This window comes from Halichoeres trimaculatus, unplaced genomic scaffold (assembly GCF_033239565.1).
Source record: "Halichoeres trimaculatus isolate MK-OKI-2021-1 unplaced genomic scaffold, fHalTri1.1 fHalTri1_scaffold_16, whole genome shotgun sequence".
Classification (NCBI taxonomy): domain Eukaryota; kingdom Metazoa; phylum Chordata; class Actinopteri; order Labriformes; family Labridae; genus Halichoeres; species Halichoeres trimaculatus.
In genome coordinates, this window is record NW_027437194.1 from 16,918,902 (window position 1) to 16,938,307 (window position 19,406).

At 41.6% G+C, this 19,406-nt stretch overlaps 2 protein-coding genes across 2 annotated transcripts in view; one reads left to right on the forward strand and one right to left on the reverse strand.

The window, feature by feature from the left end:
* The window catches only part of wdr70 (WD repeat domain 70), a 47,965-nt gene extending 46,090 nt beyond the window's left edge, over nt 1-1,875 (forward strand). The window contains exon 18 of the mRNA XM_074691171.1: nt 129-1,875. Within this exon, the coding sequence (XP_074547272.1) occupies nt 129-216 (88 nt within the window). The 3' untranslated portion in view covers nt 217-1,875. The remainder of the gene's footprint in view (nt 1-128) is intronic.
* Nucleotides 1,876-7,005: 5,130 nt separating this feature from the next.
* gdnfa (glial cell derived neurotrophic factor a) lies at nt 7,006-18,677 on the reverse strand. Its single transcript, XM_074690560.1, has 3 exons — nt 18,090-18,677; nt 16,993-17,217; nt 7,006-11,353 (listed from the first exon to the last, which is right to left on the reverse strand). The coding sequence occupies exons 2-3, from the start codon at nt 17,189-17,191 to the stop codon at nt 10,794-10,796; spliced, it is 759 nt and encodes a 252-aa protein (XP_074546661.1). The 5' UTR covers nt 17,192-17,217; nt 18,090-18,677; the 3' UTR covers nt 7,006-10,793.
* Nucleotides 18,678-19,406: the final 729 nt, after the last annotated feature.

Genomic DNA, 19,406 nt, shown 5'->3' on the forward strand with positions numbered 1-19,406 from the left:
CAGCTGTAAGCTCCTCAGAGCTCGTCTTGACAGCTGACTTCTGGGTTTGATATTTAATTAGTGTCTTCACTCCAACTTCGCCCGGAAAAACTGTCGACTCATAACCTCTCCTCTGCGCCTCCTTTCAGCACGCAGCCAGAACCCATGTTTGCAGAGGAATCGGAGGAGGACGAGGAGGCTGACAAAGAACCCCAGTGGAAGAAACGCAAGATCTGAGGTGCTTCAGCAGCACTTTTCTCTTTTAATATATATGTTAGCTGACAGGGTGGCCTTGTGGTTGAATTAGGAGCCCCACAACCACAAATACTTCAGATCAATCCCAGAACACTGAGTTACTGTCAGAAACTGTGCAGACGAGAGTCAATGAAATTCCTAAACTGTACAACCTGTCCTGTCTCTGTGTTCTTTTTTTAAGCTCTCCTGTTTTTATGTGCAGCAGAGGCGTTTTTACCAAGTGGGTGTAATATAATTTCTACAGGTTTATGTTCTTGCGTTGTGATCTATCAACCACTGAAAGACCTTGTCTCATTATGTCTGTTTGGATTATGTGTACTTTATTTTCATCATTTCTATTGTCCTCTCCTCCCTCAGCCCTTGAGTTTGTTAATTCCTCCTAAATCAGCTCCAGATTTTGCGGTCTGGTTCTGTTCATCAGCTAAAGAGAACAGTGTATTTCAGACATACATGAAGGAGTTGTACCGTTTGTTTAAAGCAGAAATCTGTTGGAGGTGATAAACAAAGCTTCATTCAGCCAATTGCTAATTTTCTCTCCTGCTTTCTGTCTTTCACCTCAACAACCTCAATAAAGGCGTTTGTATTGTCTTGTAAAATTGTGATATTTTATCCAATGTTACAGATTTTACCAGCTAATCAAATGAATTCCTCTCTTTTGGGTTTCTTTTTTTTCTCTGAAGCTTTGGCTCAACCCTGCAGATACGCTCAGCCCCTGCCAAAGCGGGTGTTCAAACTCACTGCTGTGAAGAAAGTTTTTGCAAACTGCAACACAAAGCGCAGTTCAAGGGCTGTAATTTTAAACAAACAATGAAATAAAAGTAATTAAAACTGACATCCATTTACTTCAATTCAAACTAAATAACAGGGATCACTTCGAAGCATTTTCAAGCAGGACTTAGCCTCATTTTCTCAATAACTATCACAAAGGGAAGCAAAAGCCCTCTTAACATTGTCTCAAATGCAGAAGTAAATCATAATTTTAGAAGCTGGAACTTTTATAAGCCCTAATTTACCGATAATAAGTGCATCCCAGTTATTATTATGAAGGCTGCAGCTCAGCAAAGGCCGAGCTACACTGATACGGTTTGGTCCCCAGAGGATTCTCTGCTCATGTCATCAACAGTCACTGGCCCAATGCAGGCATCACATAGCGGTGATCTTGTTGCCCCCACAATGGCTAACTACTTCACTCCACCAGCTTCATGTAACCAACGCAAATGTTTTCAAAAACACTCCCAAGTGTATTAGTTTGCATTCGTTTCTGTAACATTTGTACAGCTTTTTACCATGTTAAAACTAAATGCTGTCATCTAACAGTGTATTAGCGATTCATTTCAATTGCCATGCAAGAATTATGGGATATGTGGGGTGTGGATGATACTTCAGTTGTATCCTCTGCAGCCCCAAGAAGGAGGACACATTTGGAGGAGCCCTCAGAACCAAGACAGGCTTTAACACACTGGATGGGATGCATTTGGTCTTCACAGGCTGCAGGCCCTTAACTGAGACACTAATTACCCCCGCCAAGGAAGTTATGTTTTTGGGAGAGTTTGTTTGTTTGTTGTCTGTGAACAACACAACTCAGAAAGTAACAAACAGATCTTGATGAAATTTTGGGGAAATGTTCAAAATAGGGTAAGGAAGAATTAATTAAACTTTGGAGGTGAACTCCATGATAAATGGTCAGATTGCTTTGCAAAACAATACAAGACAAGGTCACCATAATTTCTGACAGATGAAAAAGTACAATCCAGATCCTGGCAATATTCTGGATACTAAAATCTGGAATATGAAATATGTACTGGGTCATCATAATTTTCAACACTGTCAGGTAATAAATTATGGTACAAACCTGCAACTAACACCAAATTGTAGCAGACAGTCTGCTGAAAGGAGTAAAACATTAAAGTAGGACTAAAGTGTTGCGTGACAATTACAATATGCTTGGTGGAGGTCTGAGCTCATTGACGGCTTTTCTAGTTTTAAGGTGTAGCTACGTCTTTGTTGCTTTTTCTGTTGAAAAACACAAATTTGGAGGTTTTACTTCAAAGTTAATTGAACTGAACTGTTAATGACATGATGCGACAATGGTGGATTTAACAACTGTCACTGTAAAGTGTTATGCAGATATCATATCCCAGTGTATGATTGTAATGGTTTAAAGACTGCTGAGCATACATCATTTCTTATTCAGTTACTCGATTAATTGCTAGAACATTCATAGATCATCAATGATCTTCGATTCCTCGAATAATAAAATAATCTATTGCTGCAGTCCTCATTCTGTCAATAGTTTCCCTCTCCAATTTGCACATCATGTAAACATCATCACCTCAGCCCACTCATTGGTGGTGATCTTTCTGCATTCTCACATGAGCTCACTCCGACATAATGCTGGAAAAGTCTGGATAACACCTGGGGTTAAAGTTTAATCTGTCTGTGTTCACACCTGCAGTCCATCCAGAACATTTTGGGAGGTTTTAATGAGTTTTTATATGTGAGTACACCTGTACTGTATTTAAGCTGACAGGGGAAACAAGTTTTTCTTTACACACCTCTACATGCAACCTATGTCAACAGCCACACTTACTTTTTGCACTATAAGTGCAACTAGTTCACACATAGCATGAGAAATATGACTAACAAGGTTCCTTCTCTCATGCTTTCTCACTCAGCCATGTTTTATGAAGACATGGAAAGTCCTTTAATCTGTCTTTGAGCTGGTGTCTCTTTTCAGTGACTAACATTAAGTGACTGCAGAGAAATCTTAAATTCCAAGCCAACCACACTTACAAGCAGACAATCGAATGTCTCTGAGTCCTGGCAGAAAACCCACGGCCGTAAATATGAGACTAAAAAATACCAGCACAAGAAAAATAGAGGGATTAAATCAGTGAGTGATGTTTTTAAGAGGACACTGGCTTCATGCTGGAGAGGCTGACGTCAAGCTCGGCTGGAGGAGAAGAGTTCTCAGCCAGCAGCAGGACGTGAGGAGCGACTGCTGTTTGGTTGGACTGTCACTCCAACACAATTTAATCAAGCAGCTGGCACGAGGACAGAAAAAGCTGTGTGAAAAATTGCCTCACAGTTCCTGTAGTGGAATCTATCTGTTCCTCCTGGACGAGAAGGTCAACTTGAGTTTCTGTGCTGCTTAGGCGTTAAACAACCCATTTTGTTAATACATATTGTCTGAGTTTTTGAAATATTCTAGATTTGATGTTTGTTGATTTAACATCCTTAAATCTGAGAGAAGTACTCTGATAATTAATTTTTGGCCTGAGATTAGTGAAGAGCATCACATTTAACTTGACAGAATTGAACAAGCAAGACACATGAAAGTGATGAATGTTAAGGGCCTTTTTCCATCAAATGCATATGAGCTGCTTCACATCTAAATCCAGTTTTTACTTTGTGTAGTTAATGAAAAAGTTGGTTTGGATCCAAGTTTATGACCAAATACGACACTTAGGACTTGATACGGAACGTCAATAAAAAAACCTGATCACCCTTCATAAGCAAGATTTAAGTTTAAGGGCCTGTTTCCATCAAATATCTGTTTGAAATGGCAGTACCTATTTATTCTTTATTCTACAAAGCCTCTCTTTAACAACTAATAAGAACCAAGAAGTACTCTCGATATCTTTGTCAACAGAAAAAGAAATTAAACAGTTTTGCATTTTCAGGGGGTAGAATTGACAGAACTGCGCTGCTGCTAACTCTAGCACATGAATTCTTTTGGCCTAATTTTCCTTGTACAGACCTTTTGCGCACACTGCTTCTAAAATGTAGGTGCTGAATGAAAGACACAAATCCCCTACAATAAACTGTGATCTACATTTGCAACCTTAGTTATGTGATGTATGATGAAGTGTGCTATAGAGCAAGGCAAGGCTAGCTATGCTTCAGGATATGCTAAAAGATGTGGAAAGAAGGCGTTCAACAAAACAATAGTGAACGATTACATACTACCTTCTACACTAAATGTTGTCCTCATTCACAAATCACAGGATTCTGTACTTATCATTCACAGATAGAGGTAAGATCTTAAGCCCGAGCCCGAACCCGAGCCGCCCGAAATTCGGGTCGGGTCGGGCCCAAAATGTCAATAATTAACTTGGGGTCGGGTCGGTCGGGTCAGGCTGGCCTTTTCTCTCTTACTATTTCTTTTTAATAATTATATATTTATATATTATGTATTGAGTCGGGAAACGCGCGAGCTTTACGCAGTGCTCAATGCCAGATGTTCAAGAGGACGAGACCCGAGACTGAAAACCCGCACAATACACACTTAACACCGAGATGACCGCCCTGGACCACCTACCTCAGCAGGTCTGACTTCTGCAAACAGCAGCTGGTCCAGAAACATGTATGAATGGATTCATCTGTGCGGGCGGTCTCCAGCGGAGGATTTTTAGAGTCCACTTGTTTCCCTCTTTTGTAACGAAGACTATAGTGAACCTGCTGCACTCTAGAGGCTTTACCTCGTGTATCTCAGATGCCTTTCCTTGTGATCTAATGAAGCCCAGAGACCTGCTCCGGCAGCTGTTCCTCTCCTTGTCAAAGAGGCGCGTCCATATGAGCACAATATCACACACAGAAATATCTTCAACTAACTTTTCCAGCATTATTTCACAGTGTAAATGCATTTATAATGGGCATAAAAATATGTTGATTATTTTAACATTAAGAAAACTTGCGATATAAAATTTTGGGTTTGTTTCAAGCTCGGGCCTGCAAATCAAGTTAATTGATCAGGCTCGGGCCGGGTTGGGCTTTAATACCCCAGGCCTGGGTCGGGTCGGGCTGGATTTTTAAGGCCCGATCTTACCTCTATTCACAGATCAATTGCAGGAAAAATGATCAAGTAAACAGTCACTGATGAAAAAGTTAAATGTGGGAAAACAAAGAATTTTCAAGCACAAGTGGAATTAGATCTTAAGTTGATAAGGCATGAGGTTCGGCAGAGACAACAACCACTGAGGAACAGAGAACAGTCAGTGAAGGAGCCCTCAGGGTCCTACCAAAAAGGCAGTAACACCGTTCTGTGCAGGTTTTCCTACACATGTCCAGATCATGAGCACCCTCAACTTATTTGGTAGATTGACATTTTCAAAGAAGATGAAATCTACTATGTTACTTCCTTTCTACAGCACTGCCGTCTACTGTGGTGGGTAACCTCTCAGAAACCACATGGTTCCACATGGTCAAAAGGAGTAAGTATTGAGCATTCAGAACAATCCAAAACAGGCACAACGATCAAAGCAGCAGAAGTACTGTGAGACATTTCTCTAGCACTCTCTGAAACTGAGGTTGTAGACGCTGCCAGCACAACAAATGCTGTCAGTGGACACAGGCCCTTACGCAATATTTTGGAGCAACAATATCTTAATCTGGAAACGTCCTCTGGCCACCTTGTGACCACCTGGCCTATTATTTAGTCTGTCTGATCTTTCTTTTTGTGCCTTTCCAACACTTGAAGAAAGTGCATTTAGCATCTGATTGTTCTATTATGTTCAATGGACATTCACTGATTGTTTGCACTTTTGGTGCTTGGCATTCGACTGAATGCTCTTACTACATGTGAGAGCTGTTAGGAGGAGAAGACTGGGACCAAAACAGACTTTGACAATGGGGGGTTCCCAAAACTTCCCAGCCCCAAATCTCGATGCTGGAGACCAGGGACCCCTTGCTGTGGGGATACAGGAATAAATAGAAATAATCTGCAATACCTCACCATTGTGTTCTTGTTTGTTAGTTTTTACTTTATGTTATGAGTCTGTGAACATTCCGTACCTGAATTTTGGTTGTACATATCTCTAGAAGTTAAATTTTTCAGTACAACATTTTGTCTAGTTTTCTTTCATAGTTGCTGCCCTAATTCTGTAAATTTCTCCATTGGGGGACAATTAAAGGAATCTCATATAATGATCCAAAACCAGGACAATAAACATCAACAAAGGAACGAGACAGTTAATTTAGCTAATTGGTATAAAATTAGACTACCTATGTGCATTATAACTGTGTTTTCTAATTCAATCTGCTGCCATTGATGCCGCAGCTATCCTGGTTTAGTAACATCAGGGGTCTTCAACTGAAAAATGTGGGAAACGGAGAAAACTTTTTTGTTTGCATTGTTTTATATAAAATGAAACCCATATGTTGTTTATTTTAAAAAAATAATGGATGAAATTTGATTTTGGAAGGCATTTCATGACCACCCCTGGCCCACTTTGGGAGCCACTGTTCCAGGAGACGCCAAAACATCCCGTAGAGTTTGCATAAGGAAGACATACCACAAAACACTTGAGAGCTGCTGTTATAGTACATCAGCTATACATTGTAAACACACCTTAAGCCCCTTCTTAATGACTCTGTCTGCTGTCATGTTCTCAGCAGCATTTCCATATCTTCTCTGCACAGTGGAAACATTCTGCATCACTTTGATTTATAGCTCAGTGGCTCTTTACGGTTAGCTTTTGTTTACTGTACGACCCTGGGCCAGTGTTCAGGAATGCAGAACAGGAGGGGACACCACACTATAGACTACAAACCGTCCCGACTATTCTCCACTTCTTCATCCTTAATGCCACATGATGCTTGTGTAAACACAACCCCAGGAGAAAATTAGCACCATGTGACACTGGTGCATTGTTATACATGGCAGAAGACCAGGAGACTTGCTCGTTTGATAGAAACAAGTTTAATTCTGTAAAAAGTTATAAAATGAATATTGTACAAAAATAAAGTTTGCCAAGAGCTTTGGTTCTGTAACATGAAACACGTGAGACGACATGACAGGTTTCTTCTCCCACAGAGGTGTGCACACAAATCCTCTCCTCTGTTGGTAGCACTGAGGATTCTTGCATCTGCTGATTACCTTTGCATGAAAACCAGAGGGCTAATCGAGTGGTCAGAGTTTCTTCACTTTAATGCATGGTATCTACGAGTGGCGTGGCGCTCCAAGGCTTTTTGGAAGTCTCCTAACGGCACATTCTCATCTGGAAAGGCTTACGCACGAATCACTTGTTAAAGGGAAGATGATCCAATTGATGAGGTATGCTGTGATAAAAGCAAGTTTTTTTTCCCCTCTGTGTAGTGTTTGGCCTAAATTCAGCTTGATTCAGTGGATTTGTTCAGTGTGCAGGGGGGATTACACAGTAAAGCTGGCTTGCTTGCTGCTGGGTGGGCACAGATACCTTGGTCCCTAATCCATGCGAACATCAAGACCTACCCGAGGGCGCTCTTTGTTCCACTTAAAAAGATCCCCCTCATCGGGTCTTGCTAGCTTCCAAAGAGCCACCTGTTTTCCTGCACATATTATCGTAAAAATGTGAATTTTCTTGGCAGAACAAGTTATTACACGAGAAAGCACGTTGAGCCCAAAACATTATCTTTTGTTGTAGCGCCTCCTCTTTAGATATTTACATCAGCTGGCGATGACAGCAGCTACAGTAGCTAGATCTCACTTAAACTGCCTTGCCGGAACGCAAGTCGCCAAAGGGGATATTTGGTTAAGACTCATGTTAGAGGATCACTTTCAAATCCCTTTGAGAGGGTAAGACCTGTCTGTCAGAGGCGAGACAGAAAACACAGGCCGTCCCTGAACTTTAAAGCTTATTGGGACGGTTACCGCTGCAAAGCCTTTGCTCAGACTTGGTGCGAGGCCAGAGTGAGGTTTCGGGTAACGTAATGCTGACCAGCATTGCCAGGCATTCTAGCAGCTTCTGTGCTTTGTGACTCGAGGGATGGATCCTCAAAGGCACCAACAGGTCCTCGGAGACCACCTCCCCACTCGTGTTGATTCTGAATTTGAATTTAAAGACGTGACAGCTCTTGTTTGGAGTAACAGTACAGTTGCCTTGAAAATGAACAGCAGCAGTCTTTGTAAACATACAGTATGGTGATGTTTGAGTCTAAATCCAGGTGTCCTATCGTGGTCACACTTTGTTTCAGGAGCTATCCACAAATAAAACTAAACCTGCCGTCTCTAAAAATGCTCAAAACAACAGATCCCTTTAATCAAAGATCTCCTATTGGTCCCCTCCTCTGTGTCTCCTTTTACCAATCCTTTAACTTTGACGCAAATATTGTTTTCTGAACATGTTCACTCAGGTCTCAGTGAAGAAATTTAGCCTTATTTCACCCCTTTACAACCTACGTCATCAATCAGATGAGCACGCATTTTGGCAACGGAAGCAGTGTTTAGCTCCCTATTTTTTTAAAGAAGTCCTTTAACTCTGAATTAAAATTATAAGCAGCAGAAAATATCTATTTTGTGCTAGGTTTTCAAAAACAATAATTTGGACCATGGACTCAAGTTCTTTTGAACACTAACAGGATTGTGACTGTTACAGATCAACCAGTGTCTTTGAGTTCAGAGTGACTGTGTGACCTGGGGACCTTCAGTCGACTGACAGTCATCAGTTAACAGGGTCACACTTCACACTGACACACCAGCAACATCTGTGGCTGCGAGTTATTAAATTTGATTTCTGTATCCAACCTCAGCAACCAGGTTTGACTGAAAACAAGTAATTACTACTACTGAACTCCTACATCCAGTTTATTTTTGGTGAATTTTGCTGAGTGGACGAAGATTTCTAGCAGTCATATGTAGCCATCTTGTGTGCTAGTTTTCGGCTTGAGAGGGTTTCTGGTTTATTATTTATGCCTTCTCTGAATGGCCATGGTTAATGTAGTGATATAAGTTTTGAGTGACGTGTGAGTTTCAATCAAGCATCAACCTCCAGTCTAAAAACATGAGGCAATGAGGAAGTGCTAAAAACTGCAGTTCTTCCAGTGTCCACTTGAGGCTGTCTCTGGAAGTACCAGAAACCACATACACACTACGCCAAAAAAGACCATTTTTACAGCAGAAATAAACACATTTACAGTCTGGTATGAAAAACAACTTCTGTGTGATTTGTTAATTTCCCTAAGGGCACACACTGGATTGGGAATTTTCTTTGAATGCATTTTAGAAAATATTAAGGTCACAAATTTGCCCAATCAGAGTCGCAGCTCACCTGACTGACAGGCAGGCCCCCAATAGCTGTTAGCTTGGAGGTTGAAGCCTGCCCCTTTTCTAATGTGGCCTCTGCTGATGATTTGCTTCAGAACTCTATATCAGAAACAGATGGCTGATGTCACGGAGACTGCATCCATTAACCATTCAGTCATCTGACAGACACCAGTTTCAACTGTCACACTTGACACCAAAACGCCATCAACTTCTGCGAGCTTTTAAATGTGATTTCTGACTGCAAAAAAGAAATTTAAAAAAATCCAGTTTTACTTTGTGTAGTTGATGAAAACGGTGCAAATCAAAATACAACACTTTAGACTCGGTGTGGGGAGTAAATAATAAGAAAGGGAAGTTTAATTTACTTTTGATGGAAGCAGAATTCATCTTCACAGTGAAACTATGGTATATCATCTCACGATCAACTGTGCTACTTAGCAAATCATAAAATACTAAATTATTATTATGATGTATTTGGTGAAGTTTGCTCTCAGTTGTAGTTTTCTGGCTCCCATATGTAGTGGTCTGTGTGCTCAGAAGCGTTTCTGGTTTATTTACGTAAATTTATGATTTACTGTTTTATAGTCTGGACATATCTACAGATCATTTTGTTCAAATTACTTGTGGACTTTAACACCTCTCATGCATACTCGTATCAAAGTGACAGTCATTGACTGTGCTTCCAAGTCGTTTTTTTTTTTGTAAAAATTCTGCTTTTTGGTGAATGGCCTACTTGAGAAGCTTAGATAAAAGCGCTTATCATACTCTGCACTACCTCCGTTGCCAAAATGCACTTGCCGCCATGGCTGTTATCAAACAGTGAAGGGGTATATCGAATATGTGTTGTTGAATTTTTCATAGTACTGATCACCTTTTACACTTTGTGCTCCTTTTTGGCACCCTCCAGGACAGACAGCTTTTAAATAAATAAGAAACACAACTATTTCTTTCATAAAATGGATCAAAATAAATAACAATAAGTTAATTCCATCTTAATAAATATACCTCTTATACACACGTGTATGCATATATATAATATATATAGTTTTGTATACATATATGATGGGTTTCATTTAGATGCGTTGCACCTTAAAGTGTTATTGTGGTTTTTCGTGTCATCCTCGGCTCTGGATGTTTATGTCCACATCCAGACGCTGAAGCAGACGTGAGTCAGACGGCAGCTGAAAATACTCTGAGCTGGTTTGAAGTCTTAAGAGCAAACTTTGGAAAACCTGGCGTGTCTGGGAGAATTATCTCTTCATTTTTCTTCACTAACACCTTTTTTGGATGGCACTGTTAGCAGATTTGGAAATGTAACAGTATCATTTTATCTGCCAAACAGTGGATACCTCATCCATTTCTGCATGAGTGTAGAGTCAAAAAAGAGACTAGGCTGTCATAAACAGACATTAAAGTTCCTTTTGCTGCAACTTTTCTGTCTCAAAGGACACCAGTCCATCACTGTTTGACCTAAGCCCGTTTCATAAGGTGATTCCAGCCTCTACAGTGTCAGATTGTTGAAGTGATCCATTACTCCTCATACACAGCCACACTTCCTGGCAGAATGCTTCTTCAACGTGTGATACACAACATTGTCGTCCAGGAAAGATAAGTCATCATCAAAAGCGATTGGTCGACAGCAGGTACGGGAAGGCGTGTCCTTGTTCAGCTTTTTGTTGTGTGTGAGGTTGTTGAGGATCTTGTCATAGTTTGTCTCCGCCTCGGCGCATGGGCCGCTGCAGTAACGAAAGATCAGCTCCTCTTTAGTCTGGTACCCCAACCCCAAATCTGTCACATTGAGGTGGACCTCCTTCAACAAGCAGCCTCGACTCTGCACCGATATCCTTTCCCTCCCCCTCTCGCCTCGCCCTCCTTTGCCACCTCGGTTACCACCCCGTCCGCGACCTCGCCTCCTGTCTCCGTGTCCTCGCCCCTCTCCCCTGGTGTCCCCTGTGTTTGCTGCTCCCCTCTGTCTTTGCTCTCGCCGTCCCCTGGAGCTACCTCTAGGATCTGATGATCGCCGGAGTCTGCCAATGGTAGCCTCAATAAAATCCATCACATCATCGTACTGCTCCGGATAGGGACCTGATGTGTCATCTGAAAGAAACAGATGTGACAGGTTAGTTTCAACCCTGAAACTGACAGAAAATGCTTTCTTAAAGGTAAACTGGACACTCAATCTTTACAGGCTTTAGAAAAAAAAATAATAAGCTGGAGGGGAAAATGTCAGTTGAAATATAACTTTACAATTTGTTACATTGCAAAACCAAAACATCAGTAAAAAAACTTGATCTTCATGTTGAATGTCCGTTGTAAGATGGGAGTGATAACAAACAATAAGTTATGTAAAACTTGAAATAAAAAAACACAAACATTTGTACAGTATGACATTTGAGGAAAATCACGTTTTGCTTCCTTGGTGCAGGTAAAAAAATATTTCAATCTTGTTTATTTGTTAAATATTAGTCTATAACTGCAGTGCAGCTACCAGCCTAGCATAGCAAAGCACAAAGACTCCAAATATGGGGCAACAGCTAGCTGTTTTAGCTTGTAATAACGACAGGATGAAGGGTAAAAAAATAGCTTAGCTCAGTCCAAAAGCAACAAAATTTTCCTACTACCATTAAAGATGTTCAGTTTTAGAATTGTGTTTTTTATAAAGCTACAGCTAGTTGGCTTGGCTTAGCATAGACATGACGGGGAGGGAACCAGCTAGCTATTTAGCCATTTTGAGCCTAAATTTTGGATTTTTTAATACTTTTGGACTCATTCAGTCCGCAGTTAGCTTAGCTTATCTTTTAGACAGGGAAGAAGGGGGACCATGTAGCTTGGCTCTGTCTAATGATAACAAAATTTTCTTTTGTATACATCTTTAGATCTCAAGCTTTCGTATTGTCTTTAGCTTTAGTAGTAAACTTTCGGAAAAAAAGAGCAGAAACCAGCTAGCTTGGTTTATTTATAGTTTTTCTTGTCCCATCCCTCAAGAACTTGGAATTTTGTGTTTTTGTATTTTTACAACTAGTTTGAAGTTTTTTTAAGCTTCACAAAAAGGCAGGAAACTGGCAGTGACAGCAAGCATGGCTTTGAAATAGGGATATAATTTTAACAAAATTTAACGCTAGCATTTAGTCTTTGTGCACTTAGCCTCTCTTGGCCTAGCTTAGCACAAAGACAACAAATGGAACCATCTAGATGGGCTATGTCCAATGGTAATAGGAATTTTTCTTTAGTGGCCCTTTGGATCTCAAATTTACTATTTTTAATCTGTAGTATAGTACCTGTAGTATCTATAGTATTATACAGTTAGCATAGCTTGTCTTAGTACAGACAAGAAAGCAAAGTAGTTTGCTTAGTTTGACCCAGTTTTCTTTTTACAACTCCTAAAGTTCTTTTTTTTTTAAGTTTTATACCTCAACTAATACTCGGTTAGGTTAGCTTACTTTAGCTTAGCGTGGACAAGAAATAAGGGTAACAGCTACCATGGTGGATCAACTGTGACTTTACCCCACCTCCCTTTAATGTTAGCAGATTTTGTATTTCTGATATTTAAGCTCTGATTGAGGTGCAGTTAGTATGGCTCTGTTGTATCAACACGTTTTCTGCAACTGGGATTTATAGTTATTCTACGAGACTGCAAGCTGCACCCAACCAACAAATACAGAAAAAGCCCCTTCACAAAATCCAAACTTGACCTTTGAAAAAACAAAAAAACATAAAAATTGTAATAAATGTGCTCTACTATTAAAGCAATCTAATGAAGAACCTAGATCTGAGGCACAACTTGCCTAGAAAAGAGCGATGTGAAGTTTTGTTGACGTACACATTTATAGTCCACCAGCATATGCTCTCATGCTGACACAAACGCAGACAATGTCCATAAATACTGAGCAGTGTGCAGATGAGAAACTGTGCATGCTGATTTATAGATTAGTCTCGGGTGGAGGAATGCAGAAAACAGGCCAGAGTTGCTCATATGGGCGTGCAGGTGCCTTGCTCAAACTCCTTCCAACATGGTTGCTGGGGGATGAGCTGGAGGCTGAAGGTCAGAGGGTGTAGTCAATTCCATTTGGAGTATTTTTGTGGTCAGAGGGGAAGAAGAATTGGTTCATCTGTAATGACCTGATGTTGCACGCTGCCTCCATAAGGTTTCAATCTCCCGGGAACCTGAGCCTTTTAAGGCTGTTCAGCTGTACGACTTCATTAAGCTGCTCTGCTTTCACACACCTTCATTGATACAGTAGGCAGAGAGCAATTACACCACCAATGGAGAGGTTGTTTTTCAGTCATTTAAACCTTTCATGGATGTAATTTCAGAACCCGAGACTTCAAAGGCCAAATAGAAGGAAATGCTCTGAGTCATTCAGACGAAGCAGATTGAAGTCTGCTCAAAACTGGAAACACGCACCAGCAGCGCAGCCCTGCACCATCTGCTGTGACGAGCACTGAGCACTGACGGAAAGTCTTTGGACCCTCCTGAGTTACATGTTGGTTCTATTAGAGAGAAAGGTCTCTCCTGCTGCAAACACATGCAGGTTTGGCTACACATGAAGACATTTTGTTCTGAAATGAATCAATTAGTCAGGCTCTAATTGAATCACCTGTGTACTTCTGTGCACGTGAGCGTATGTACGTGTCTGTGTGTGCGTGTGAGAAGTCAGCGCAGCAAGGTGTGATGTCTGGCAGGTGGCCTTGTGGTTAACACAACCTCTCTATTGCAGTGTCACCTAACTCTGTCCTCTTTTACCTGCTCCTCCGGCAGTGCACGGGCTATCTGATCCACCTGCTCTCCACAGCTGATTGGGCTGCTGCTCATGTATCAGGTGAGCCTGAGCCAATCTGTTTAGACACACCTGCCCTTTGATTTGGACACCTTCTATTGTGTGGGTGCTGACAGGTTGGGTGGCTACAGTGTACACCTGCTGACAGACAGGGCAGGTCGCACTAAACAGGGCTTGTGCACAAATTGTAGCATAATTGTACTCCTAAAAAGACATGTTTTTGTTTTCCACTATTCCACTATCCAAAACAACATGTGACAAGTACATGCTGCAGCATCCTGTGTCAAACTGACATAATGCACAAGTGCAGTTCCTCAATTGTCCACTTGAGGCCGGCACCAACAGCTCATAAAACCTCATTAGGTCCCATATTTAAGCCACTTTTTCACACAGTCTTACAGTTAGTATGAGGAAAAGACCAAAGAAGCTTACTTCTATCCAATTTCAATTTTTGTTCTGCCTCTTGATATAGCAACCCTCCCCATTTATCCAAGCATGAGACCAGCACTGATGTGAACACTGCTGAACAACAACGTAAGCAACTTTGGGTCCAGTGTCTTGCTCAAGGACACTCAGGCACGTAACTGCAGGAGCTGAAATTGAAGCGTCTATTGAGGGATGATGACTCCACCACCGAGCCACAGCCGCCTCCTATTTCTGTTCTCACTGTATATGTTAGATATATACACTTTCATTACATCATGTAAACATATCACACGGCTATTAGTGATGACCAGCTGGAGATGCACAGGATGGGAATGTTTTTTCTGTCTTCCAATGTTTGCACTATGTTAACACAAAAACAGGGTTTCCCCTGTTTTAACTCAAGTCAAGGCACAACACCTCAGTCCTGGGTATTGATAATATTCAAGTATCTCTGTCCCTATGTTAAAAGACGAGCCCTAAATGATGAGGTAACTTATCACCTGAACCTCATGAATTTACTTCATCCAGGTCTACACCAGTGATTAGGGTGGGAATAAAAACAAGGCAACAGCTACAAGCCAGGACACTAATAAGAAATAATGTAACAAAGCTGATTTCCTCTCTGACACTACCTTTTGTACCATGCTGTAAAAAAAGGTGTAAAGGCTAAGATTTACTTGCATAAATCTTCATGACCAGGGATCTAGCAGATTGAGTAACAGGTGGGCACACTGTTGGCCTTAGCTCCCCTGTTATAGCTGGTTTTAGGACCATCCAAAATAAATTTTAATTTTCATTTTTGATCTGGTGACTGCCATTTTTGGGCTTTTAGTCATTTTTTGTTTAAAAGTGAATTTTTGACTTTTCTTTGCCTTAATTAGAGAGGAAAGGACCGTGGCTAGAGAAGAGAAAAAAGTTGAGTGTGGGGAGCTATGTGTGGAAAAGGTGCTGCGGGTTGGGTTCAAACCTTGGCCTGCCGCTTGGATGTGTGACCTATACTGCTTGGCTTTACCTATTTTCTGTCTTTAAGTCATTTTACTGTTTCATAGATGTAGTGCCAAGACTTTAAAACATACAAACTTGAAAAGCAAATCCTAAAAGTGAAGCTAAAACAGTTAGAGCTCCCCCTGATGGTTGCCTGCAGTGTAGGCCATAAGGCTTGGTTCATCCATCAATACACAAATACACATCAAATTTTTCTTCTTGTGATGTAGATTAATCTATATGTTTTTATTCTTTGTTGGAGCTTATTAAAAAGTGGATTAAAGGCGGGACATGATATATTGATTGACGGCTCTGATGATAAATGCAGGCTCAATGGAGAGAGAAATCATTAAGATCACTTTAAGTGTCATCGAACTTTACATTACTTCAAGTGTTGTCCACTTCAAATTGATCTGTTTTGCTGTGGACTTTAATGTGAGGGAAGTTCTGAAGTCTTTTTGTAATTCAGAAGTTTTAGTGTAAGCTTCACTAGATTTTTTTTTCATTGTTCTTTACAATGGCGTGAGATTGTCCATAGTCTTGACAATCCAGCTTCGAAATCACCAAAAGCAACAAACAATATTGTTTTTCTTGAAGATGTTTTGTTCTAAAGTATCTGAAATGATTCTGGTTTGAAAAGTAAAAGAAAAACCACAACCCTGAGATCCATCCTGTCATGGCACTACAATGCTGCCTATACCATTAGCACACAGTTAACAGCCTTAGCTTACGATGCAGATCAGTGATGTCACCCCGTCCCAAACAGAAAGTGAGGTGGTGGCACAAACATTCGCCCAAATGTTCCATTCCTTATCCAGATCTTGGCTGCGTCTCCTTCAGTGTGAAGATGATACAGTGTCACGTTGATCCAAACAAAATAAATTCCTGCCCACTGTCGCAGCGAAACGAACATAAACACAGAACTCGTGCTCGCTGCTTCAAACTTTCCGGATGCTCACCAGCCTCTGTCTGCCCCTGGACATATTTGTGAATCATGTTCACGCTGTTTTCTCCAAGACACGCTATGATTTCTGACTTTTGGCACACGGGCAGAGGTCAGAGGTCATTATGTCAGGGAGGCAGAGGTGAACATAAACAAGAAAGGTGGGGGGGTGTTATAGAGCTGTCAGTGCTCTTTTTCTTCCTGCTGCTGCCTTGTTTTGACATGAGCATGATGTAACCCACAGCAGCCATAAAACACAAATCGAGATCTTCTGTCTGATAACCTGCTAGTCTGAGAAGCTTATCAATGTAGGCCTCTTCAGTGTTGGCTCAACCCAACTGCTATCACCTTACGTGCTGTTTCTCAAGTGTGTGATGTTGAGAAAGACGAACTTAAAAACCCTGATGGGGACAGAGCCTAATGCATGGGAAAATAATGTTCTTTGAATAAATAACACACAGAAATAAATGAAAATCATACACGTGTGAGGTTTGCACAAGCTGCACTCATCTTTAAAGTGACTCCCATGTGGGGTAATTATCCACCATGCATCCCAGTGGCTGCAAATAGAAAATTGTTTGGTTAACTCATGCTGTGTGCCTTACATTGATCCTCCATGGAGATCTCCTGCAGGTTGTAGTCTTCACGCTGGAACACGGGCTCTTCCTCCTCCGCAGGAACGGGATCACTGTAGATGCTGGGTAAATAAGTCCTCTTGGCTGGGTAAGTGTTTCGGTAGAGAGGCCGTGTAGCGACAGAGCTCAGGAGCAAGAAACACGTGGCCAAAACATCCCATAACTTCATCTTAGACTCAGTTCCGATAAGGAAAGCTGCAGAAACGAGGGAGAATATTGTGTCAAACATGGAGAACAAATTCAATCATGAAAAGTGTCAGGAACCATTTAAATGAATCCTCACACACATTTCAAGCATAATGTAGGCCAGGTCTTGTTTACAGTGCAGTCAGCAGAGGGTTTGAAACACTCTGGACACCCCTGACTCACTCTGTATTAATAACTGTGTCATCATCTCAAGAGGCTTATTTGATCCTCACTTTGTCTCTGTCGCATAGTTGGATTGCTGTTAATATAAACATCATAGTAAACCTACTCGTATTCTTCATGTAACAGCCTCAGTGGAAATAAAACACTGCAATCTGTAACGTGGAATAACCGCGGAATGTGTGTGTGGCACATTTACATAAGTGCGTAAAATTCGTGCGTAAAAGTCTTTCAAAATCACATTCTCGTGTTAATCTGATGCCGAAGTGCCTGTTTAACTCGTCGGATTATAGAATGGTAAATTCATAACATTGTAATATCCACCGAACAGCTCGTAATGAGGCACAGAGGGTGCGCCACTCACAAATAAAGCGCCACTAAAAGCACGCACCAAAGCGTGTTGGCAACCTCAGCCTAAATAATGGTGTGAGTTGGCCAGATGGCGATCCCCAAAGCTTACGTGACTCTGTCTAATGGCATGTTGAGTCTGCACTAAACCTAAACACACACGCGTGGATAAACTACTGGGCTTAAACATGCTGTGCAAAAGTCCTGACAAGTATATTTAGACATGCACAAGTTCTGTTTTTCAGTTTGATATTAAATGAGTCTGCGTGTGCCAGGCGTGCATGCTCCAAATGCAAATAATCTGGCTTTATCCTCGCTATGAAATAATATGAGTAATAAGTGTGCTTGCTTACCTCAAATATGGCCCATGCAGACCTGAAACTCGCTCGGCTGTGTGTGTTAATATCCAAGCAGAAGACGCGACTCATTTAGTGTCCAAAGCTGCATGAATCGCCACAGCTAGAAAAAAAATCCTGAAAACGCGCTGAAATGTGTCCGAACAGAGAAACGCAGAAAAATCGCACCAGATGTGTCTTTCATACTCCGATCCAGTGCGCGTCTCCCCACACTTTGGAGTCCAAAGGTAGGTGTTGAAGAGAAGCGGACCGAGTGCCACTGCGCCTCACGGGGTACAGTTGCAGTCGCTGATTAATTGGATGCTACGTTTCCACGTTGGAAATCCGAGAAAGTTCCACCATCTCCGACTGAAAGGAGTCCAATGAAGACATCAGCGTCTCCGAGGCGCAAAGGGTGCACAATATGTCATCCAGAGTGCGAGAAGCTGTTTTTTTCTTCTTCTCTTGTTAAATCACTCAAAACGCTGCTAAATCCAGAAATGCGTCAAATGCTCATAGTCGCCAGCATGTGACAATATATCGACAGGGGGGAGAAAACACATCAAGATGTTTATTCTCCATGTTCTCCAGGTCAGATAGCAGCTATGTAGCTCGGAGAGTTTCCTCACGCGCTGTCCTCATACTGGGACTGAATCCGGACAGATGTCTGCGCATAACACCGCAGCGGGCGCAGAGGACAGTTTGGAGAGATTTATAGTTCAGTGCGCTCTGACGTTTGGACCAGTTGGTGTCCGCCCCTCTTTTATATACCCCTGCAGGAGCTAACAGTGAGTAACAGAGGGTCCGCATATCTCTCCAAACCAACCCCTGGAGCCCCCCGTTTGGAGGAGCGCAGTTTTCAGATGTCTTGGGGGTTATGTCACACATCCTGATGTCCTCGGATTAGATTTCAGTATGCGGAATGCGATTTGGAGATGTTCTGTTGCGATGCATGTTTCTAACCTGATCTGCGTGCTCATGCGCAACGGTGTCAAGTTCCGTCTGTTGGCTACACACATCTCGAATTTAAGAGTCCCACTTCACTTGCTATTTACTAGAACATATTTGTCAATATCTAAGAGAGCATTTAGAGCACAGAGACACTTTGACAGGCACTCTGTGATTTATTCCACTCCAAACTGACAACATAAATTTGTAACTCAAACACACCTTGGAGCATCTGGTCACTCAATAAGCATTTTCTTGTCAAGGTGAGCCTGGGGCAACACCACAACCTCACACCACAAAAGAAGCAACCAGAGCTAAACTGTGGCACCTGAGAAAGCCTTCCCATCAGCCTCTCGTGATTTACGCCCGCCTTTCATCTCCACAAGT